Source organism: Patella vulgata, chromosome 3 (genome assembly GCF_932274485.2).
Source record: "Patella vulgata chromosome 3, xgPatVulg1.2, whole genome shotgun sequence".
In the NCBI taxonomy this organism is placed as follows: domain Eukaryota; kingdom Metazoa; phylum Mollusca; class Gastropoda; family Patellidae; genus Patella; species Patella vulgata.
Window position 1 is genome coordinate 86737512 of NC_065881.2, and position 26473 is coordinate 86763984.

At 36.8% G+C, this 26473-nt stretch overlaps 1 protein-coding gene across 1 annotated transcript in view; it reads left to right on the forward strand.

The window, feature by feature from the left end:
• Nucleotides 1-7922: 7922 nt before the first annotated feature.
• The window catches only part of LOC126814983 (prestalk protein-like), a 70423-nt gene continuing 51872 nt past the window's right edge, over nucleotides 7923-26473 (forward strand). The window contains exons 1-7 of the mRNA XM_056099463.1: nucleotides 7923-8027; nucleotides 18844-19026; nucleotides 19614-19685; nucleotides 20692-20754; nucleotides 22706-22765; nucleotides 22970-23032; nucleotides 25015-25077. Of these exons, the coding sequence (XP_055955438.1) occupies nucleotides 18972-19026; nucleotides 19614-19685; nucleotides 20692-20754; nucleotides 22706-22765; nucleotides 22970-23032; nucleotides 25015-25077 (376 nt within the window). The 5' untranslated portion in view covers nucleotides 7923-8027; nucleotides 18844-18971. The remainder of the gene's footprint in view (nucleotides 8028-18843; nucleotides 19027-19613; nucleotides 19686-20691; nucleotides 20755-22705; nucleotides 22766-22969; nucleotides 23033-25014; nucleotides 25078-26473) is intronic.

Here is a 26473-nt window from a genome sequence, read left to right on the forward strand (position 1 = left end):
TATAAGTTTGTTAACATGGTTAGTAGTCATTAAGTAGGTGTTTTGTCACTAAGGTGTTACAACTGTGACTATTGAATGATATACACGACTTTTGTCCACGTTTTTGTATTCAGTAGTAATAGTTGTTATAAATGGTCACGCTTCCACACTAGTGGTGACATCTTTTACAGGTAGTTGCACACCTGCTAATTAATGACAACTGTATAATGTCTAACCACTTTCTATAAATACTAAACATTAGTTTAGAATAATGATTACTATTATGATTTAATGACAAAAATTGTCAACGGTATCATATTACCAATGTACTGTCAGTAAATGGTATACTGTCAGTATATATTATACTATCAACATATAGTATATTGTCAGTATATATTATACTGTATGTATATAGTATACTGTCAGAAAAGGAACTATATGCCAGCTGCATCCTCTACAAATTTTGTTAACAAAGTAGGCATTATGATCTAAATAGTGTGACAATTGTTCAACACTGATTATTCCGTTGACTGATAAACTATGTTTTACTTAATTTTTTTTAGATACTCTTTACAGTACTGGGTTATGTAAGACCGTTAAATGTTATACCACTGATCAAGGTATGCCACATCTGTATGTTTGTATACAAATAGTTACAATGATATATTAGGACGCAGTATGTGAAATTTAGATAAAGACCTGAAAGTTCTCGCTATAGTAGTTTAAAAATAGATAATGAACAATGACTGTATTGAAAATTTCAGTACCAAATTAAATTAATCTTAGCGAAGTTATGACTTTTTGGAGAATAATGGAGTCATTGCTACCGTTGTTATGATAATAAAAGACTTTCTGGCCACGTCATTATCCCAGGACAGTGATTTGTCTTTACTAAAGTCGAAAGTTAGATGAACTTAAGTTAATCCGGCTATGTTTGTGATTACAGGTGAATCATGTGGTTCTGGATATTGTACTGATAAATTATTTGAAAAGTGTATTAATAGCGTTTGTAGAGGTCAGTAAAATGTGAAAATATTAACAATTTTGGGTTTATGATTGGGGTGTTAAACATGTAAAATTGATATACTTGAGAACGGGTTTGTTACATTATCACCTCCTACATCCCAGGGCTTGATGAGTGGATATTTAACATGTAATATTGATATACTTGAGAACGAGTTTGCTTTATACGTCCTTACTATAACAATACACTGTCTGCAATACGGCACCAAAAAGGTATAGGTATTCGATGTATTTGCTCCACGTTGTATTAAATTTGACTTCTCCACGGACCTAATATAACTTTAATATAACTACTTTGTAACTCAAGAACACGTCGTTCTTCTGAAATGAGTTGTATATCAAGCACAGATACATAGGCACAAGCCGTAAATGATAGTTTCTATTAAGGTTTTACTGATAGCTACAGATACAATTGTAAATAGATAAACAGTAAATCCGTTTCAAAATCACACCAGTACTTTGGGGGTTGACCTCTCAATTGTAATACTATGTATAAGTTATTTAAGTTCTCTAAATGATGTTCTGTTTAATATAGAAATTCGTTACCTACATGATGTGTGACGAAAACTAGGCTATAACTCACTGATATTTATGCCAGTATCCATTTCTGGAAGGGTGTTACTATCGTCCAGGCATCGGTTGCAGAGATTAGTACAATTAAATAGAAAAATGTTAACGTTAAATGGTGCCCAAACGAAACACTTACCAAAAAGTGGTAATTGTCCCGCCCCAATAGCTGACGTATCTATACTTTTTATATAAAAAGTATATAAGGAGGTTAAATTATCCTTCAGACATCATTTAGACATCATTTAGACATCATTTAGATGGGCATCATAGAGTGATCCCTGGTGAACGTGTAGCGGCTTCGTCTTAAACGCCGGGATTCAGACATAATACAGGGTTCTTGGTTAGAGATCAGGATAGAGACAACATGTAGTGTTTCAGCCGTTAGGTCTGAGTTCTGGGCTTGTTAAACGCATACTGTAGATATTATAGTAAACCATACCGTACTATCATAGATGTTGTAGTTTCCTGTACTATCATAGATGTTGTAGTTTCCTGTATTTCATATTTAAACATAGTGTCCCAGATTTATTTGATGATTGAGGTTTTATACACAACGTGGAAGTCAGAGTTAATTCATAATTGACACATTTAGAAAATACAGTTAAGGTCACATTAGCGTGCACGTGGCAGATGCCTTGGCATTTGGAATTCGATATAGGCCTCATAACACTCTATATGGCGTATGTCCGTCTTTATTTGAACAGTCGGAGCAGAAAGGTAGGACGTTAAACCACATTTCAGTTCATTCTCATACATCAATACCATTGTGTTTGAATATTAACTTTTACGTACCTTATTACTTATATAATAAAATTGAAACCTAAGTCAGGAGTATGTAAACTTCAGTTTATCAAATGTGTATCATCTCGATCCATACAAAATTTTATACACTCATAAATAGTCGGTAGATTGTTAGCATAATGCAACTCACTGACGGTCAGTTGTAGTACTATGCCCTAGCGGCAACCAAAACAAATAGGTAACACCATGGCTATGGGTCGCTGGCTAGGTCGGAAAGTACAAAGCAACAAAAACATCCCACATCCAAAGTGTGAGCCATACTAGCCTTCTGATTGTCTAGTATTGTCTCTGGTTATATTGTAATTCTTTACTTTAGGACTCAACTTTAAATATTGTGCATTTCGCAGCTTGCTAAAGTTGTGATGACAGGAATAACAATACCACCGTTTGTTTCTACATTGTATGCCAAGCACTGGCTGGATACATAGGTTACAAGCTCAGATCAAAATAAGTCATCCTCTCTATCCTACTCCCATCCGAACTCGCCAGTGCGAGTCTGCTGATAGAACTTGCTACATCTTCCCCTCTATAATCTACATGGTATTCTGAAAATCGGCCACAGCTCTGATGGTTTTCTAACCTTAGGTTTCGCGGCTATCGTTTATTTAATTGGCCAAATATGACGTAATTAATTATAATGATTGGCTCTCAAGAGGCGAGCACTGTCCTTAAATGCACAATAGGATATAATTTATCCTTGACCTTAGATTTCATATCGTTCTATGGTTTCTATTTCAGTACGGTGTGATTATTATGGTAATTGTCTACATGGTACTTGTGACACAGGAACAGGCACGTGCAACGGTAAATATGCTAGTTCTTATTATGTTACAGATAGATGGCAACAAGATATGTACCAAATGAATACAGGAGCTCAGACAGTTCCATTAGCATCATTACAACATGGTGTTAAGTTATATATATATTTTCACTGAGAAAGTATTTAATTCAGAACATTCTGATCTCACTGATCTAACCCACCACATTATGCTACCCTCACTAATCTGACAGTTTCTTAACGACATGCTAATCTCACTGAACTGACCCACCACACGGTTTGTTAACAGCATGTTACCCAGCACACGTTTTTTAACAGCATGCTACTCACCACACGGTTTGTTAACAGCATGCTAACCCCACTGATGGCCTTTACCATAACGCTATTTAGAAATCTGAACGGCGGGTCACTTTCTTTAGTCTTGTTTCAACCAATAATGGTGTGAATAGTAGGACCGTAGCGTCGTTGGCTTCGTATTGCGTCCAATTCAAAGAGCGCTAAAGGCGCTCTTTGGGAGAACCGATTGTTTCGCCAATAGGCAAATTGACCATTGAATGCGTCGATTTGTTCAGGACTGTCTAATATCTTTGGTATCAACATGTTACTTTGTTGATGTAAAATAATGATTAATATTTACAGTTCCGTGTAAAACTTACGATGACTGCCATGGTACACAATGCATCGGCGGTTTCTGCTCTGGTAAGTATACAATTTTGTAATTCAACCCAACAACCCACTGCTTTGATTAAAAGTCATCTGTTTTAGATGTGACTGCAATTACTAACTTAATCGATTTAATGAGTAGTAGTAGCCCAGAGTGGTGCTTTTGTTAAACTCCCCCTCCCCTCCCCCGAGGTACCAAGGAAGCCAAAGAACTATTTAAATGATCAGTCTTTCTTTCTGCCGGTCTCGTGAGACTTTTATTTCACGTTACTTTGGTGCTAAATCAGAGAAAGGGAGAAAATCAGCTTCACGTCCATTATTAACGCCATTTCGGGACAAGCGCATAGATCAGTATTATTTCGATAATTCACTTGCGCGTGGGGTTCGTTAACAGTAGGTGAAAACTAGAGGACCCGGAGAAAAGCCACGAGTTTGGACAAGCCACCCTACTCCTTGTCACAAACAAGAGGAGAATCGAAACCATCCCACTTGACTAAATGAAACACCTTATTATCTAAATCCGATAGATAGTGACGTAAGTGTTTATCAGAGGTACTGAAGGTATTGGTCGGTCTTTACCGTCATTGATCTCTCTATCTCTCTCTCTATCTCTTTCTCTCTCACTCCTTGGAATAACCGAACTGATATCACTCCTGATTTCACTACAGAAAGCTCAATCAATCATAGTTGACGATAAACGAGTTTTTATGATAATAATGTTGTTTTATTTATTCCAACTATTTTTGTATGTAATAACGTTCTATTTTGCCTTGGTGACGTAAAGTTTGGGTCAGATTAATATTCTGTTATTTCTTTAATTTTTTTCAATTGCAGCCCCAGCATGTGGAGAACCATATTGCCGTAAGTAAATATACATTTTAATGTTTTCTATAATTTAGAAAACTCAATAATTAGAACAATAGTGGTGGTTATCATAATCAGACCATTTTATTGGTTTCTTTAATTAAGACAACTGATTTATTAGAGTTTAAATTATTAGAGTTCAGATTATTAGTGGTGGTTATCTCCACATAACATTTTTTACAGGGTTCATGTAAAGTCCCACTGTTACATGGCCATCATTATCTCCCAGAACATTTTATACAGGGTTACATGTAAAGTCCCACTGCCAAATGGCCACCATTATCTCCCCGGGACAATTTATACACGGTTACATGTAAAGTCCCACTGTTACATGTCCATCATTATCTTATATAAATGTTCATTTCTTGAGCGACAAATCCATCCATAAGCATGCTCAAAACGCTTTTAACAGCAATAAACTATATACATGTCAGTTCAAACATTTAGTTAACATAAGATTGTTTGAACGAGTGAGTTTTTAATTGGGATTTAAAACTTGTAAGCGTTTTGCTATCTCGAATATTTTGAGGTAAATTGTTCCACAGTTTTGGTGCAGCAGTACTAAAGCTTCTATCCCCGAACTGTTTTAATTTTGATGATGGAATACACAAAATGTTTAGATAATGGGATCTCAAACTGATATGCAGTTAGTAGTTCCGAAATATAAGATCTTGAAGTATATACGTGCATGAATCTGAAACCAATGTATTGATTTCAAGACAGGGGTGATGTGTGACGACTTGTTTGTTCTGGATATGATCCTGACAGCTGTGTTCTGTACTTGTTGGAGTTTGTGCTGTATGACTTGTGTACTACCAGCTAGTAAACTGTTACAATAGTCAATTTTTGATAGGATAGGTGATTGAACTATTGATTTTGTGGCATCTGTGGTATTGATGTTTCTAATACCGCTAATACGTCGCAACAGGAAGTATCACGATCTACACAGATGATCAACCACACCAATGGTTACACTTGTTTCAGTATGTTTCTATCCAAGGTTTTTTTTTTAGTAGTGGTCGCAAAATGGCTTGTTTGAAAATACTTGGGAACACACCATTTCAAAGCCTGTTATTGATGATACAGTAAATACCGATCTGTTTATGTCTTTAATATTACGACAGATTCGTTCAATACGCACATTAGATGGTTTCTACATACACCTATCCATCCTAACAAGGAAATGGTCACATATTTGAATATCACAAACTGATATATCGCTAATGAGGTTACATGTTTCAGGAGAAATAACGAAATCCAGGGTATGACCCAGTCTATGTGTAGGGTAGGAAACATATTGTATCAAACTAAATGATTAAATAAGTTTTCTAACTTACTGTGTAGTTGAATTTGTGGTGTCTTCATAATGAAAATTAAAGTCACCAAGGAATACTGTGTTATCCTTCTTTTGATTCCGAAATAGAGTTTCAAACTCATCCAGAATGCTTGCAAGAGGGAAGTTGTTCTTTTTGGACACAGGTGGACGATAAATACATATAACATGAACTGACACATAGTAGGAAATGATTATAATATGAAGTGATTCGAAACAATCGTATTTCAAGTTTTAGTCCCAATTTGTGGATTACCGCTAAACCTCCCACCAGTTCGATTTAACCAGCCTTTGTAATCTCCAAAATTTTTGAATCATCTCCAGATTCCATGAGCCACGTTTCTGTCAAAAACAAGACATCGGAATCTTCCTCAAGTAATATATCCGCAACATCTAAGGTTTTGTTGCGATACGATTGGGATGTGGGCTGTTTAGGGCGTTACCTTTTTTGTATTTAATTACTTCTGTAGCCGCAAAATTGACCCTACGTGCAAAACGAGTAGTACGAACATAATGTTTCGCTGCACTTCACACACATCAGTAAAATAGTTTGATCATTATATTATGTTTTTGTGTTTTTATTTTACAAAAGGTCCATCATGTAACGGACGTTACTGTGTTTCCGACCCTAAAGGTAAGTTGAATTTAATATAAATTCATCAGGAAGCCATTGATAATATTTAATGTTGCAAGAAACATGTAGAAGCAAATCGGTGTTATTTTTATATTTTATACTATTATATATAATAGTATACATTAGAACAACCACTTATGTAGTACTATCAGTTGTTCAATCTTCAAGATTCAATCTTCACGCTGTGTTTTCTTCCGTGACGAAGTTACAACTACAGTTCGGGTTCTTTTCTTAAAATACTTTATTTCTACAAACTGGAAGTGTTACAATTCTTCCTAGTCTCAAATAACTAAATGACTGGTGTGGCCGGCGGAGTGAGCTCTGTCGAATGCTATTTCCCCACCCTATTTTATAGGTGCCTATTCCTTTGTTTGAGGTGTTAATCTAAAGACTAATAACAACTACGTTCTAAATATGGAAAGGACATGCACCCCAAACTGAACATCGCCAGGGATTGTTACCTTATTTGGTCAACAAATATGATATATGTTTTATAACAAAGAAAAATGTGAATGACCAACATGCTCATTAATCTATAGCTCAGTTAACGTATCAAAATAACCGGCATATACTTTCCATATTTGTGGTTATGAAGTTAGAATCAATAATATGAAAGATAACGCTATTGTTCTAGCCATCATATTTCTGCATTCTTGTCTTTAGACACCATGTCTGGTTATTGTCACAATATTCATAGCCAATTTAATTTGCGTTTCAGAATTTAACTTATACCATAACTAATATATTGACAATGGAGAATAATTAATCAAAATCCTAATATTATTTTACATAGATGTTTCAAAGCACAAATTCTTTCCCTCCATATTACTACATTACCTCCCCTGCTTTAGGATTTGTGCTACTTATAAGTTATGAGACTCCTTGAAAATTTTCATTTTTTTTTTTTTTCTAAGTCAACATCAATATAATTATATAAGTATTAATGCAACATGCAACTATTTAGGATTACTATACGATTACCATTCAATAAAATCATAAAACAAAATCATCAAACAACAACACATAATCAAAATCAAAAATTGCATGCGAATGCTATCCAAAAGTTCTTCCATGCACATCAAGGTCTTATGATAATTCTCTTTAACTTGAATGTATAATAGAACTTTTAAGCGTTCATGATTGACTTTTCTTCCAGTTCCACACACATTTATTCACTATTGATAACCAGTTTGCTACTACACATAATGTGGTAAACCACGTGACACCAACACTATCAACTTCCGGTTTATGTTTTACACTTCACTTTATGTCAAGACCTCAACAAAGCAAGTACTCTTAATTTAGTAACAGTGTTGATTTATCCACTCGTTCACTACATTTGGCGTCGCCGTACAAGGTTTTTTTGTATAAAGTCATTCATGGTAAATTGTTTTATATATGATTTACTGTGATATTTTGCTGATCAACATATATTGTTTATCAGCGTTTACGAGAGATAGTGTTAGATAGAGGAAATAGTTTGCTGTATGTCGTTTGCCTGTCTTCATTAGCCTAGTACAGGAGCAGAAAATTGGACATTAATCCCCATTCTATTTTCATTTTTATAGAATTGTCGTATATAGAAACTATACTGTTTGCTTGCAATATAAAACAGGGTATTATATATTGATATTCTGAATATATTGAGAGCGCACATCGCTACGTCCTTAGAATTGTATTACTACGCCAACATCATCGTCTGCTGTATATGTTCGATAGCGTTCAACACATCATTGGGCTTTTACGCTTTTTGATTGCCTGAATGTTCACATCCAGTATAGCATAGTGGAAACTAGTAATACATTTCTTTAATTCTGATTTATATCGAAGTTCGAGATAATTTATTTTCTACAAAAACTATCTTTGTCATCGGTGTTGAATTGCTACTCACCTCAAGTCGTCTGCTTTGTTTATACGCCGATAGCGTTCTCAATCAGTGGGGATGAAGTGTGAATAATCACTCACTGGTTTACTGAATGTTCGGATCGGGTATAAACTATAACTGAGTAGTAAAAAGCAATTCGATTCTTTATTTGTTAAATCTACAACAGGAATCTAAATTAAATTTGATTAGCCATAACAGAATAAATCATCAGACATCCATAAATATTCGATATTTCTAGTCTGAGAAGTCACGTGACCAGTAAGTTCTGTTCATCTTCACAACTCTTGACTCCATAACCTATTGTTTTGAGTTGACCTTAATAGCTGACTTTATTGTTGGTCCACTAAGGTTAATTCAGCTTCAGCTTCATTAAAAGTGTTCACCATTTTGATCTAGTCTCTATTTGTAACTACCAGTATATAACCTAATATTCTAGGCTTACCTTATAAATTTAAGGACCCCTTTCATTCACAACACCAAATAATCTAAAGCTAACATTGTAATAAAGATGGTTATATACATGCAGACTGCCACCGTGAAAGAATTGGTGAAATTGCCTACCATTGATCACCCAAATGCAATGCAAATAATATCAATAAGGGAGAGGGACGGTAAGCTAAAATTTGAACCTCTTGAAGAGGCAGACGGTTTACCAACATTAGAATGGGAAAATTGGGTGGAGGAACGAAGAATTACATTTCTACTTCCAGAAGACGAGGGGGGAGTTAGTAGGGATCCTTCGTATTTTTATGCCCGACTGAACGCATTAGAGCATGTCATTAATACCAAATTTGAGCAAGTCATGGATGCAATAAACAGGCAGACCAATGCCTTGAGATCTGAGTTTAAACTCGGTAATCCAGCGCCCTCTGATATTCCCGAATACACGTCATCACCCAATCACCTGTACCAATTTCCCAAATCCCAGGCATTTGAAGTAGATAAGGGGGTTCACAATCCAGATGCTCCTTAATTATTAGGTCCGTCCATGTCTACACATAACTTTGTCAAAGTTGATCCAGGAATAAAATTAATATCAAGTATCACCAAACGTAAACACGAGGCTGTCACGAAATGGCCTGTTCCTTTTAATAGGGATAATTTGATCCCCTTTCTTGGATCTATCAATTACCACCGTGGTCATGTTCGGGCATTCGCAGCTCTTGCTTTTCCCCAATATGAGTTGTATCGCAGCAAGTGCTCATACGGATGGACGGGCATACATGAGGAACACTTCAATCAGTTGGAGATGACAACAACGAATGTACATTGTGTTGATTTCCTACCTCCTGGGTATATATTCACCCCTGACACTGAAGCTTCTCATCAAACAATCTATGATGGGTTGTCTCAATTTCGAAATGGAGAAGGGGTGACGACCAGGAAGGAATTACCTGCTATTGCCAAGTTCTGCAGAGAGATTTGTCATCTTCGAGTCGATAATAACAGTCTTGTCTGGTTGTTTGCATTGGAGGTCAAATGGCAAGGTAGTTAGAGGAGATGGCCGCCAAATATAACATGCAGATTATGGATCGATGTGACTGCTACCATGTTGGAAACAAGATTGAGAATATTTCCCGTGGAGGTTGTCATTTCTGCCTGCGACTTCATTTTCAGTTGGAACGGTTTAACGATGACGTCTATGTTGTTCCATTTGCCGTTCGTCATATCGAGGTTGCGTTGGTGGAAGAAAATAACAGCAATGTTTCTAACCTGCGTGCTATATTATCGATGGAAAGCGGAGTCAGGTAGAGAATACTGTCTTGTCCCTGAATGCTTGAGGTCGGAGGTTCTTCACTTCTGTCAGTACTCAACAACAGACGGACATTTCGGTAGAATAAAGACTTTACAAGAGCTTCCCCAATCGCTTTATACCGCTTATATGATGATGTTCCAGCCTATCGGTATATTGTTTGGTACTTCTACTGAGAAACTGTCTGGTCATAATGCTGACGAGTTGATGCGTTTCGTAGCTTCTGCTCTGGTGGAGGTTCATGGGCATGTTTGTCAGTACCTTATGGCTAACACACTTCGCCAGAAACATTCAAATGGCATTGGTCTCTATTATCATTACTTCGCTGTGGGAGACCTTGATTACATTGCTGATCTAGGCCAAGGGTATCAGTTTCCATGGAAGGAACCTTTTCTGGTTGTACGGTCCCACTCACCATTGTATTTGATTAGAGACAGGCGCGGAGGTGAAAATATTCTTCATAACCGTGTCGACACAGATACTTCCTGGTGGCTGAAACGAAATAGACATCGTTACGATGACCCGTGGGTAGTAGATGGTCAACTCTCTGATACCAATGGATCAACTGCAGCCACAGATGTATCTTTCTCAGTTCCTGTTGGACCTACTCTTCTTGAGGATTCTGTGATTGTTGGTTCAGCGTGTCCTGCACCAGCTGACATTCACCTAATGAATTCATCCTCCGGATTGGATTTGAACCTTCTGGATGGCGCTCTACTTCCACGTTTCACCAGAAATCCACTACGCGTTCTGGATGAAATGTACACAAATCATCCAAACTTGATGACTTCGTGTAGATTTTCTCATGCGGGTAGCATCTTAGCCAGTCTGACAGAAGTATGGAATGGATTGGATAGTGGTCTTGGATGGACAATTTTAAATCGTGTTATGCGTAATTTTGTTATTTTTAATGTCTACAATGGGCGAGTTTAATCAAGACGTTTAAAATATACGAGTATGTCTACGTCTCATTTCTGAGGGTTCATGCTTTGGCAGCTCTCAGGATTGTCAAGGTATTTGGATAGCTGAAACTGCCTATAGATTTTATTTTATTTGGGACCTCCTTGTTTGTTTTATCAGAAACTTCCGAGTTTATTTAAACTATGGATTTAATGACTTTTCTTTTATCTTGGACCATTCCTGAGTCTATTTTATCGTGTACAACAAACATTTTTAACATTTGTGTGTATCAACACTGTTTTATGAACAATTGGGAACACTCGACATTTTAGAATTGTGTATACTAACTGACATTATTTCTATTTATATATATATATATATATATATATATATATATATATATTTAATTTGTATGTTCGCCTCCTAACATCAATGCATGTTCGGCTCAACAAGATGGGGAGAATGTGGTAAACCACGTGACACCAACAATATCAACTTCCGGTTTATGTTTTACACTTCACTTTATGTCAAGACCTCAACGAAGCAAGTACTCTTAATTTAGTAACAGTGTTGATTTATCCACTCGTTCACTACAATATTATAGACCACGTGACCTAATGAGTTTTATCTCTATGGTTTATTTTCTGTCATAAAAACTCAGCTCCCGCGTGTTGGGTCACACAGTTGAAATTCTTGTAAACAGCCGAGGTGGAAAGGTCCACCTATGTTAATTGTCAATGATAATAGATGACAGTGTAACAATTAACACTAAATAATCACTTCCACATTTAGATATCACGAAGCTTCCTCGACGTGCTGGACTGCTGCAGTGTTCTACTGGACTGAATATGGATAACACTATCAATAAATGTTGATATATATCGCTATATATGACACAATCACAATATCTAGATAAGCTGTTGAACTTCACGGGCACAAATAACTGCTATTTATCATTATACACACGAAGTCTTTACTTCATGAGTTATTCTTTCACATAGCATAACATTTAAGATAAGCCACATACGCTGGTCGGTGATAACAACTCATCAGTGTACAGGAGCATTGTTATTAAAAACAGACTGTTGGTGATTTTTTTTTCCTTGTCAGTTCTTACGAGGATGCCTTAAACATCTCTTGTAATGCGGTCTGTGTCTGTTCTTCCCGAATTCTGTTACAAAGAGTGATAGGAACTGTTGTCGTCCTTGGTGACTGATTGATGGTACCAATTTCAGGTGTTGACAAGGAGTTTGTAGTATGTGGCGAGAGAGATTCTAATTCTTCTCCATCAATTTTCAACTCGCCTTTTTCAGGAACAGCCAAGGGTTTCTCTTCACTGGTCTCTGTTCGATTTCCACAGATTTTCATTCCAAAACAATGACATAAATTTTTAAATTTTGGGTTGCGTTTATAGCAACATACAATTCCAATAAAAAATAAAAGCGATGAGCCAATAAATATTATTATATAATTCCAGATTGGCCAGGCCTTGTCTTCTTCAAATTGCCTCAAATTATGCAATTCATAAATCAAACTTTCCATAGAAATTTCTCCAACACTTTCTAATTTTGGGGACAACTTAGTAAAGGTATAGTTGATGAGAACTTTATGCAAAGGCCTTTTTTATATTCTTAATCATTTTAAAATCACCTTAATTAATTAATTATTTACGCAAGAAAATATAATATTATAAGAAACTGGCAATAATTTTCAACAACTGTTTCGTCTTTTTGTTCGACGATTTTTTTGGTTTGGATGTATCATTATTCTTTTCATTTTAATTATTTTGATCATTATGAGCCTTCAGACGCTTGGATAATTCCATTAAAGGAACATCTTCATCGCCTGATGTGCTATCATTTCTTTCCCGCCTTAAACGTGTACTAAGTTGGGCTAAAGGTACATTCTCATCGGACTCGCTAGGTTCTATATCTGAGCTAGAATCAGAGCTCGATGGGTCTTCTACATATTGAGCTTTTCGCAGTAACTTTTCCTTATCGGGTTGATTTTCCGGAATTTTCCAATCAAGTTTTGCTAAACGTAGATCTTGTGCGTTCGACTTTGTCGTTCGGCCCGTTAACTGATTATGTATTATAAAGGAAACCGGTGACGTTTGCTCAATTATCCGATAATAAGGAGTCCATCTCTCCTGTAATTTATGTTTTCGAAGATGGTTTTTATAATATACAGGGTCACCCACCTTAAACGGGGTATCGACTGCATTTCTGTTCGCATATTCAGCATTTTTATGCTGCCTTTTCCGTAACCTTTTGTGAACCAAAAGAAAAGCCTGATGTTGGTTCTGGAGGGCTATTTCATGAGGATCGCTGCCTAAATATTTCCGTCGTGGTTTCAAAATGTTATCCAACGGCAACACAGGATCACGATTATACAATAAGTAAAAAGGAGAAAACTGGGTAGTTTCATTTACATTAAATCGAATAGCGGCCAAAGTTTGATTCAAATATAAATCCCAGGTGTTAGAATTTTCGGCAATCTTCTTGGATAATACGCTATTGAGCGTTTTGTGGAAGCGTTCAACGCGCGAATTTCTTTGTGGGTGGTAGAACGAGGTAAGGACATGTTTAATATTTAATTCTTTAAGTGTTTCTTCCACGAGCCTATTGACATTTTCAGAACCATTATCCATAACCAATTCCAACGGAGCCCCATACCTGTGGAAAATTTCCTCTAACAATAAGTAGACAATATTCTCAGCACACTTGCTCTTTACCGCAAAAGCTTCACCAAAACCAGAAAAATGACAAATAAAATAGGAGGTTTTTGTTTAGTTAAAGACCCCGATTGACATAACACGCATTCGTTTACATGATTATTAATGCGGACATACATGTTAGGGAAATAATAATGTCTCTTAATAGTATCGTGTGTTTTATCCACGCCTAAATGTCCGTTATCATCATGATATTGTTTTATAACAGTATTTTGGAGGTGTTGGGGTATATATAACCTCAATGTCGGATCATCATCGGGACTTGAGATGAAATATAATACTTTGTCTATGAGGAGAAATCTATTTTTTGTCTTACCACCACTTGAATTTTTCTCTAATTGTTTTATGATTGCTACAATTTCCGGATCTTCACTTTGTTCTTTTTCTATATCAAAATTATCCACATTTAGGTCTATTTTATCCGATAAATCTTTATCTGGGAGAATACATTTCGCGTATCTTTGCGGATCAAATTTATTTGAATTGAATGCACTAATCTCAAATATATTATTATTTGCGCGGGGTTCGATTGTTCCACTGGAACTATCATTATTATTTGATACTTTTGACGGAACCCTAGAAAGAAGATCGGCTATAGAATTTTGCTTTCCCGGGACATATTCTATTTTACAATCAAATCCCGAAATTCCCAATGGCCATAGCTGAATTTTCTTGTTTTGCATTGGTGATTCCAACAAATATTGCAGCGGCTTATGATCAGTTCGTATCGTAAATTTGGCATTATGCAGATAATAATCCAACTTTTGTAATGCGTAATGAATTGCATATGCCTCACGTTCTACTACACTCCACTTCATTTGTGAATTTGACAGTCTGTGTGATAGAAAGAAAATTGGCCGTTCTACTTTTTCTTTGTTTTCATCCTCATGTACCTGTACTAAAACTGCTCCTATCGCCGAATCCCTCGCGTCTGTATAAAGTATATACGGTAAATTTGGATCTGCATAAGCTAATAATGGAATCGTCGTTAAACTTTCTTTTAAAAATTCAAAAGCGGTTTGACATTCAGATGTCCATTTAAACTTGGCATATTTTTTTTGTTAATTTGATTATAGGTTCAGCAATTGTCGAAAAATTTGGTATAAATCGTCTTTAATAACTACACATTCCCATAAAACTCCTAACTTCTATTACAGTACGAGGCTGGTCCATATTTTGTATCGCACGAACTTTATCTTCATCAGTTTTAATTCCTTAAGGAGTGATCACAAATCCTAAATATTTTGTTTCTTGTTGGAAAAAATTACATTTAGATGGTTTTAATTTCAGTCCATGTTGTCTTAACCTATCAAAAACAATCTTAATATGTTCATAATGTTCTTGATTCGAACAAGAGTATATCAGTATATCATCAATATAGGCTATTGCAAAATTTTCGAGCCCCTTAAGAACGCGTGCCATCAAATGTGAGAAAATACTCGGACAATTGTTAATTCCAAATGGCATGACGTTAAATTCAAACAACCCTCTATGGCAGACAAACGCTGTCTTCTCTTTATCTTTTTCGTCTACCAAAACCTGCTAATACCCTGATTTCATATCCAAAGTTGTAAAATATTTCGATTTGTCTAATCGACTCAACAGATCATCGACGAGGGGCAAAGGCCAGCTCATTTTATTAAATTTTCGAAAATCAATGCAAAATCCTTTTGTTCCATCTTTCTTATCTACTAAGACAATAGGAAACGACCAAGGACTGTTGCTTTCTTTTATTATATTATTACGTAACATCTCGTCAATCGCCTCATCAACAACAGGTCTAGACGTTAATGGTGTTCGATACGCCTGCTGTTTAATGGGAAGATGATCACCTGTATCGATGGTCATCTTTACCGTATCTGTATGTCCTAACTCTGAGTCCCTTACCGCAAATAAATCATGATTTTCCTTCAAAAGATTAAGTAACTTTAATCGCTCAGTATTTGGTACATTAATATTCGCAAATTTTTCATTTATATTGGCATTACCCACGTGCGAAGTCTTCTGTAAGACTTGGTCTACTGACGCTATTGTACTGTCAATCTCAGCGATAGCGCGACCAACAACACACCCCTTGTTTAATCGAAACGTTTTGTTTGTACTATTTACAATACAAATTGGAATCATTTTACCCAACTGTTTAACCTGTTTCATGCTGAACACCGAATGTCTCACCATAAGTCCTGGTTCGTCACTCACAAACCCTTTAGTGGCTTGTTCAACCATGAATACGTCCTGCCTACTGTCATAATTATGTATCTTCAATTTTGCGTTAATGATAAACATCCTCTGAGGTTCTAAAATTACTTCGTTTGCTACTCGCAAAACAGAAGATATTATTACATCATTATCTAAGGAAATATACGTTTTACCAATTTTCATACATCCTAAATCAAAAAACAGTCCACAACCATGATAAACAAGAAAATCTCGACCTAAAATTACGTTTCTATTCATATTGGAAACAACATGAAAAGCATGTCTAACCTTTTTACCCTTAATTTGAAATTCCAAATTTGCCCAGCCTAATAATTTCAGTTCAAGTCCATTTACTGACTGTAATGTAATTTTACTTTTATTTAATTTTGGTTTATATTTTAAAGAATTATACACGTGGTCAGTAATTAAAGATACTTGTGCCCCTGTGTCAACTAATGATCGAAAAAAAAAATTTCTATTTTAATTAAACAAGAACTTGAACAACCAGATATATTTATATAACATAATGGCTTCTGATATTTACTCTTCCCGTCAGCCTCCCTGAAAGAGTTTCTTAGTTTTCCCGTTTGCACGAAGTTTTTGACCTAACCGATGGGGCTCTTTGATAAAACTTCGGATTTAATTTAATATAGTCTTGAAATTCCCTACAGTTGCGTTGGAAGTGTCCTTCTATTCCACAGAACCAACACGCCATACCTCGTCTATTACTCGCTTTAACCTCATTTACTACTCGCTTTTGACGACAATCGCGGCTCACGTGACCTCGACGATAACAAATTCCACACGTGCGGGGTCTTATATGGCCAATATCCATGGGTTCATGTTCCCTACTGTTCTGACTTGGTTGGGTATGCGGCGCTCCTAATCTCAACGCAAACCTTTTTCTAATATTTTGTTCCTGCCTAGCCATCTCAACTGTTGCGATAAATGTTTGCGGATCTTCACGCAATATTTTTGTTTTTATGTACTCTTGCTGCAGACCGTCAACGAAAAAACTAATCAATTGCCTATCAAATTCCGGCTGTCCGCTATAATTTGAAAAGGCTTCATCGGCCAAGGATAAAATCCTCACCGCGAAAACCTGTACATTTTCATCGGGTTTTTGTTTAATTTTCCGTAGTAACGCCAACGCTTGTTGGGTATCCGTAATTTCTGAGAAAGTGTTAATTAATTCTGTTTTTAATGCATCCCACGTCACATTTTCATTCGCTACCATCTGCCTTTGAATAAAATTACTCACCACTCCCCTACTTGATTGAAACGCTACTAACTTTACCTTATTCTCCGCGACTGCAGCGAGAACGCAATATTTTTAACCCAATCTTTAAATTGCTTCGGGTCGCCTTTGTATGGTTCAATTATATTCGCGACCGTATTCGTGGAAATCGAAGAAGACAAGCCTGACAATTGGGTACTTAAATTTCTGAAAATTTCCTCAGCCATTGTTTCAGATAGAATTTAGCGAAAACCAAAAAAGAGATACTCACAGAATAATTAATACTAACTGTCCTGGTATACGGCTCCAAATCTAACTGTAGTACTATCAGTTGTTCAATCTTCACGCTGTGTTTTCTTCCGTGACGAAGTTACAACTACAGTTCAGGTTCTTTTCTTAAAATACTTTATTTCTACAAACTGGAAGTGTTACAATTCTTCCTAGTCTCAAATAACTAAATGACTGGTGTGGCCGGCGGAGTGAGCTCTGCCGAATGCTATTTCCCCACCCTATTTTATAGGTGCCTATTCCTTTGTTTGAGGTGTTAATGTAAAGACTAATAACAACTAAGTTCTAAATATGGAAAAGACATGCACCCCAAACTGAACATCGCCAGGGATTGTTACCTTATTTGGTCAACAAATATGATATATGTTTTATAACAAAAAAAAAATGTGAATGACCAACATGCTCATTAATCTATAGCTCAGTTAACGTATCAAAATAACCGGCATATACCTTCAATATTTGTGGTTATGAAGTTAGAATCAATAATATGAAAGATAACGCTATTGTTCTAGCCATCATATTTCTGCATTCTTGTCTATAGACACCTTGTCTGGTTATTGTCATAATATTCAAAGCCAATTTAATTTGCGTTTCAGAATTTAACTTATACCATAACTAATATATTGACAATGGAGAATAATTAATCAAAATCCTATTATTTTACATAGATGTTTCAAAGCACAAATTCTTTCCCTCCATATTACTACACTTACTACTGCTACAAAACGTTATATAAAGTTTTTGATGTACTGGACTAAATGCTAGATCATTATGACTCTTTTACTTTGATATACTGGACTAAATGACAGATCTTTATGACTCTTTTACTTTGATATACTGGACTACATGCTAGATAATTGTGACTCTTTTACTTTGATATACTGGACTACATGCTAGATCATTGTGACTCTTTTACTTTGATATACTGGACTAAATGACAGATCTTTATGACTCTTTTACTTTGATATACTGGATTACATGCTAGATCATTGTGACTCTTTTACTTTGATATACCTGGACTACATGCTAGATCATTGTGACTCTTTTACTTTGATATACCTGGACTACATGCTAGATCATTGTGACGCTTTTACTTTGATATACCTGGACTACATGCTAGATCATTGTGACTCTTTTACTTTTATATACCTGGACTACATGCTAGATCATTATAAAATTGTTTTTTTTTATAATTTATTAAGAGGTTACACCAACAACTCCTACAAATAACACAATAAAAAATGACCTGAGACCAAAGGAAAAAGAATATTCAGGCCCCAAGAAATTGTCCAGTACGAATGTTGATGGATTACGATCCAAAGCGGGCAGAATGGATGAAAATAATACAAAGAAAATATCAAAACAGGAAGAAATAACCAATGAAGGTAAGTTGTAGTCATAAGAATATCCAATAATTGCTCGTTATCGCGACAGAGACCAAAGTTATTGACGGATTTCTTTTAAATAAGATATGGTAATTGGAGACCTTGAGACGTTTGGTACCAGAGTTATCAACCAACCAATCGTCTACGGTCCATGGAAACGCGACCTTTGGGAGAAAAGTCTGAAAATCCAACCGTCGCTTTCACACACGTTTTCCCGGCTATGCCAGTCCGTAAAAACAACAACTTCAATGTGGTCCAATATGGCCTGATCTGAATTAATCGTTAAGTGCCGGTCGTCGCCGGGTATGGGGACCTGTTAAATGCATACAGTTAAACCTGGGTGTGTACGAGGACACATAACACATCCCTACTTTCATAATAATAAAAAATTGGTCTACATATGTGGTACACAAAGTGTCGGCATACACATCGACAGAAACACATTGTACTCCTAATGAAATACTTCTTTGACAAATACAAAATGGTCATACACTTTTTAATTAACGTGTGTTATTTAATCATAATTGGACATTATTTTATCAATAAGAATTGATATACTATAATACTTATCAATTAATATTTTACAGACCGGGTATGCAATAACACGCTGTGTGATATGAATGGTGGTACTTGTGGTGTATTTACCTGTAAAACAGGCGGTTAGTAAAAAAATCTTAGTCTTCAGTCTAGTATTTTACCATCTGTCTTCCCAAGCATATTTTAACTATCTAACAAAATTTGTATTAAAAACATCATCGATTATTATATTATATATTTTATCATATGGAAGCAGTGACAACACATAAACACCAATCCCTTAGTAACGCTATAGTCAGTGTCTGTAAAGGGATGTCGTGTAATCGCCATACTATTTTGTCATTGTGTTAAACTTATAGTCTGTAATAATATATAGGCTATACTTGGTTGTAATACCTGTATATAGATAATATTCCAGCGCCATCCCCAACGTGCATATTTATGTGTAAGATAAAGCAAGAGACCGAGGTTATGCTGGGGAAAGAAGAACTGAAGAAAATAACCCGAGAAGTGAATGCATTTGGATTCTGATGTGTTGATAAGGACTTTCCATCGCACGCACCATTCGTTAACCTTGTCAAGCAGTAGCTGTAGGCATCTTTTCGCTAACAGTATAATAGTATCCTGTAAGCATATAGTATCCTGTCAGTATATATTACAGTGTATATTATAGTATTTATCTAGGTCTCGAGACAACATCAATTATGTGTTATGTCGAAAATAAATTAGAGGCCAGCTGCATCTTCCACAAATTTTGTTAACAATGTAGGCACCATGATCAAAATAGTGGCCTACACAGTGTGAAAATTGTTCTACACTGATTATTCTGTTGACTGACAAACTATGTTTTACTTATTTTTTCTGATATTGTTGGAATTACTGCATTCCATACAGACCACCATTTTGGTTATTTGGTTAAACGAGGTATGCTAGATCTGCTTGATATATTAAAGACGCAGTATGTAAGATTTAGATAAAGACCTGAAAGTTCTCGCTATAATAGTTTAAAAAGAGATAATGAAAAATGAATGTATTGAAAATTTCAGTCATGATAATAAACATAGTTTCTGATCCAGGACAGGAAAGTTAATCAGACTCTTTCTAACAGGATTGACTTTGTTATTACAGGCGAATCATGTGGGTCTGGACATTGTCCTGTCGGTGCAAAGTGTGTAAATGACGTCTGTAGAGGTCAGTAAAATGTGATAATATTAACAATCCGCCCCTGGAAAGCCTTATTTATTTCAACAGGGGCGGTTTACTGCAAGGTCAATAAATGCAGAGAAAAATGACTTAAGCAACTGTGATCTATTATATAGTTTTGATCTCGTGTTGATCACTGGCTTGAGCAAATATTACTCTTCAAAAAAAGTAGGGGATATTGAAATGCAAATACCTATGGACACTTGAGAGTATGATCACAGATGAAGAACTTATCGCCCCAACAGAACCAATGAGCTGTATGTGCGACACGCAAAAGCGCCATACACGTGGGAAGGGCACATTGACAAATTTGACACTTCAAGGAAGGGTTGATGAAAACTGCCGCGTGCTGGTTTATCATATCCATGTTTGCTTTTCTATCGGTTCTTGCATAAGATTTACTGTTTAGCGTATCTTTGCTTAGGCGTGTTACGTTTAATTTGCAATGAGATGTCTTCAACATGATAAACGTCTACGTGCTATTGGTATGCTTCAAATGGGTTCTACACAGCGAGCAGTAGCCAACATGCTTAATGTTTCACTATGGAACCGGTACCAATAAACACACAATGCTGATGATAGACCTCGTTCAGGTCGTCCCAGAGCCACTACACAAGCCCAGGATCGATACATTCGTACTCAGGTCCTGCGAAATCGAGGACAAACGGCCAATCACCTTTCTGTAAACTTGTACTAAGTTACAGGAATTCGAGTTACACCCCAAACGATTAGAAATCGGCTACATGCAGTACATTTGCATGCGCGACGACCGCGCTATGCCCCCATCAACACTCGCCAGCACATGGCAAACAGGCGCCCATGGTGTAGGCAGCGTAGAAATTGGGGTAATCATCGATGGGCGCGTGTAATGTTCTCAGATGAGTCCAGATTTACTCTGGATTTCACCGATAGGCGTGCTAGCGTTTAGAGGCGTGCTCGCGTTTGGAGGCGTGTAAATGAGCGTCACGCTAACGTTAACGTCAGACAGCATCCAGATTCGGGCGTGGGTCTGTTATGGTGTGGGGAGGAATCACCATGACTTGCATATTGGTGTGTAATACCGTGACCACATCCTGGAACCGATAGTTCTGCCCTTTGCAGCTCGACGTTTCAACTTTCAAGATGTTAATGTCCAGTAACTCTATTAATTGATTGGCTATTATTATAATGTGACTTTCAGCAGATAACCCTGAGCTTCATCTGGATACCAATAACTCAAAGAGCTTAAAAAGTGACTTGAGCACTTGTGTTATGACCGTGATGAATAGGTAGTCCGGTGTATTTGCGTCACGTTGTGTTAAATTGAACTTCTCTACGGACTTAATATGACTTCAATATAACTCATTTGTTCTTCTGAAATAAGTTGTATATCAAGCACAGAGTCATAGACACAAGCCGCAAATAATAGTTTCTATTTAGCTCTTACACGTAAAAAATGTGCTTTTACTGATAGTTAGATATACAATTGTAGACAGCAAATACGTTTCAAAATCACAGCAGTACTTTGGGCCTTGACCTCTCAATTAAACCCCGTCAGTCGGATGACACGAAAAACCGAGGTCCCGTGTACACGTTAGTGTAATACTATGTAGAGGTTATTTAAGTTCTCTAAATGATGCGCTGTTTAATATAGAAATTCGTTACCTACATGATGTGTGACGAAAAGCAGGGGACTATTAAAATGGGTTCGTCCGTCTATCTGTAAGCATATAGTATCCTGTCAGTATATATTACAGTGTATATTATAGTATTTATCTAGGTCTCGAGACAACATCAATTATGTGTTATGTCGAAAATAAATTATAGGCCAGCTGCATCTTCCACAAATTTTGTTAACAATGTAGGCACCATGATCAAAATAGTGGCCTACACAGTGTGAAAATTGTTCTACACTGATTATTCTGTTGACTGACAAACTATGTTTTACTTATTTTTTCAGATATTGTTGGAATTACTGCATTCCATACATACCACCATGTACGTTATTTGGTTAAACGAGGTATGCTAGATCTGCTTGATATATTAAAGACGCAGTATGTAAGATTTAGATAAAGAACTGAAAGTTCTCGCTATAATAGTTTAAAACGAGATAATGAAAAATGAATGTATTGAAAATTTCAGTCATGATAATAAACATAGTTTCTGATCCAGGACAGGAAAGTTAATCAGACTGTTTCTAACAGTATTGTCTTTGTTATTACAGGCGAATCATGTGGGTCTGGACATTGTCCTGTCGATGCAAAGTGTGTAAATGACGTCTGTAGAGGTCAGTAAAATGTGATAATATTAACAATCCGCCCCTGGAAAGCCTTATTTATTTCAACAGGGGCGGTTTACTGCAAGGTCAATACATGCAGAGAAAAATGACTTAAGCAACTGTGATCTATTATATAGTTTTGATCTCGAGTTGATCACTGGCTTGAGCAAATATTACTCTTCAAAAAAAGTAGGGGATATTGAAATGCAAATACCTATGGACACTTGAGAGTATGATCACAGATGAAGAACTTATCGCCCCAACAGAACCAATGAGCTGTATGTGCGACACGCAAAAGCGCCATACACGTGGGAAGGGTACATTGACAAATTTGACACTTCAAGGAAGGGTTGATGAAAACTGCCGCGTGCTGGTTTATCATATCCATGTTTGCTTTACTGTTTAGCGTATCTTTGCTTAGGCGTGTTACGTTTAATTTGCAATGAGATGTCTTCAACATGATAAACGTCTACGTGCTATTGGTATGCTTCAAATGGGTTCTACACAGCAAGCAGTAGCCAACATGCTTAATGTGTCACTATGGAACCGGTACCAACAAACACACAATGCTGATGATAGACCTCGTTCAGGTCGTCCCAGAGCCACTACACAAGCCCAGGATCGATACATTCGTACTCAGGTCCTGCGAAATCGAGGACAAACGGCCAATCAGCTTTCTGTAAACTTGTACTAAGTTACAGGAATTCGAGTTACACTCCAAACGATTAGAAATCGGCTACATGCAGTACATTTGCATGCGCGACGACCGCGCTGTGCCCCCATCAACACTCGCCAGCACATGGCAAACAGGCGCCCATGGTGTAGGCAGCGTAGAAATTGGGGTAATAATCGATGGGCGCGTGTAATGTTCTCAGATGAGTCCAGATTTACTCTGGATTTCACCGATAGGCGTGCTAGCGTTTAGAGGCGTGCTCGCGTTTGGAGGCGTGTAAATGAGCGTCACGCTAACGTTAACGTCAGACAGCATCACAGATTCGGGCGTGGGTCTGTTATGGTGTGGGGAGGAATCACCATGACTTGCATATTGGTGTGTAATACCGTGACCACATCCTGGAACCGATAGTTCTGCCCTTTGCAGCTCGATGTTTCAACTTTCAAGATGTTAATGTCCAGTAACTATATTAATTGATTGGCTATTATTATAATGTGACTTTCAGCAGATAACCCTGAGCTTCATCTGGATACCAATAACTCAAAGAGATTAAAAAGTGACTTGAGCACTTGTGTTATGACCGTGATGAATAGGTAGTCCGGTGTATTTGCGTCACGTTGTGTTAAATTGGACTTCTCTACGGACTTAATATGACTTCAATATAACTCATTTGTTCTTCTGAAATAAGTTGTATATCAAGCACAGAGTCATAGACACAAGCCGCAAATAATAGTTTCTATTTAGCTCTTACACGTAAAAAATGTGCTTTTACTGATAGTTAGAGATACAATTGTAGACAGCAAATACGTTTCAAAATCACAGCAGTACTTTGGGCCTTGACCTCTCAATTAAACCCCGTCAGTCGGATGACACAAAAAACCGAGGTCCCGTGTACACGTTAGTGTAATACTGTGTAGAGGTTATTTAAGTTCTCTAAATGATGCTCTGTTTAATATAGAAATTCGTTTCCTACATGATGTGTGACGAAAAGCAGGGGACTATTAAAATGGGTTCGTTGTCTATCTGTCTGTCCGTCACACTTTTTGGGACACAATAACTCTCCTTCTAATTGAGCTAGAATGTTCAATGCTTTGGGACAAGATAACATTGATTCTATCTGATAGAGAGTGATGAAACTTAGTGTATAGTTGATAATCAGTTTGATTGCTCGATACTTGTGAGAAAAATAGATGTGCGATTAATTAATATGTGTCATCTATTTATTTGGGGATTTCGGCGGGGGACATCAGCCTCACTGTTGACTTGTTAGCCTTGTGATCGTCTAGTATTTCATATCGTTATATGTTTTCTATTTCAGTCCTGTGTACTAATGATTTATGTATGTTTGGTACCTGTGACACAGCAACAGACACATGCAACGGTAAATATACCAGTTTTTATTATGTTACAGATAGGTGACAACAAGATATGTACCAAATGAAAACAGGAGCTCAAACAGTTCCATTAGCATCATTACAGCATGGTGTTAAGTTATATATTTTCACTGCGAAATGTATAGAATTCAGAACATTCTTATCTCACTGAGTTGGAATTCAATATAATAGTAGGCCATTGTACCGCTGTTCTCTCATAACACACTGTATGGCGTATGTCCGTCTTCATTAGCCCAGTCGGAGCAGTAGAGTGGGACGTTAAATCTCATTTCATTTTTGTTAACGCCATGCTAACCCCACTGCTGGCCCTTACCATAACGCCATTTAGAAATCTGAACAGATCACTGTCTTTAGTCTTGTTTAAACCAATAATTGTATGAATGAGCGCTTGAATTAAAATCACCATAATGTAGCAATGACAGCGATAGAGAATCTCAATGCATGCCATGACGACGAAATATCAGATGTTTCCTACCTTGTTGCCGACAACTGTTCCTTGGTTTTCTTCGACATGTTCATGTCAATGAAATAAGATGGGATTTAACGTCCGACGGTTCAGCATCGACTGGGCTCATGACGACAGTGTGTTCTTATATACATACTCTTGAATCAGTTGCAATCTGAACTACGTACATCTTGACCCAAACTACACAATTACGTAGTTGTTTGTTTCATTATTTCAAATTCCCCTACAGTCCAGCATTGACATAAAAATTTGCTTATTTCCAAATCACAAAATCACACCCACCACATAACCATACGGACATAAATGTCTAATTACATCTTCTTTGATTGAGCATAGGTGAATTGAAGTACCCCCCCCCCCCCCGCATATGCGAACTAAAAAGAAACCTTGACATTATTGTATCCCTATATGATATGACTGTCTAATATCTTTGGTATCAACATGTTCCTTTGTTGATGTAAAATAATGATCAATATTTACAGCTCCGTGTAATACTCCCGCTGACTGTGGTGGACAGCCATAGTACCTTTGATTAAAGGTCATCTGTGTTGGATGTGACTGCAATTACTAATTTAATCGATTTAATGAGTAGTAGTAGCACAAAGTGGAGCTTCAGTTATCATCCCCTCCCCCGAAGTACCATGAAAGCAGACAACTATTTAAATGTCTTACGTCACTTTGGTTCTAAATCATGAGAGAGATGGAAATTAAGCTTCACGTCGAATATATATTTCGGGACAAGCACATGGATCAGTATTATTTCGGTAATTCACTTGCGGGTGGGGTTCCTTAACAGTAGGTTAAACCGGAGGATCCGGAGAAAATCCACGAGTTTGGACAAGTAACCCTACTCCCTGTAAATTACAACCATGCCACTTGACTCAATGAAATACCTTATGATCTAAATCGATAGAAAG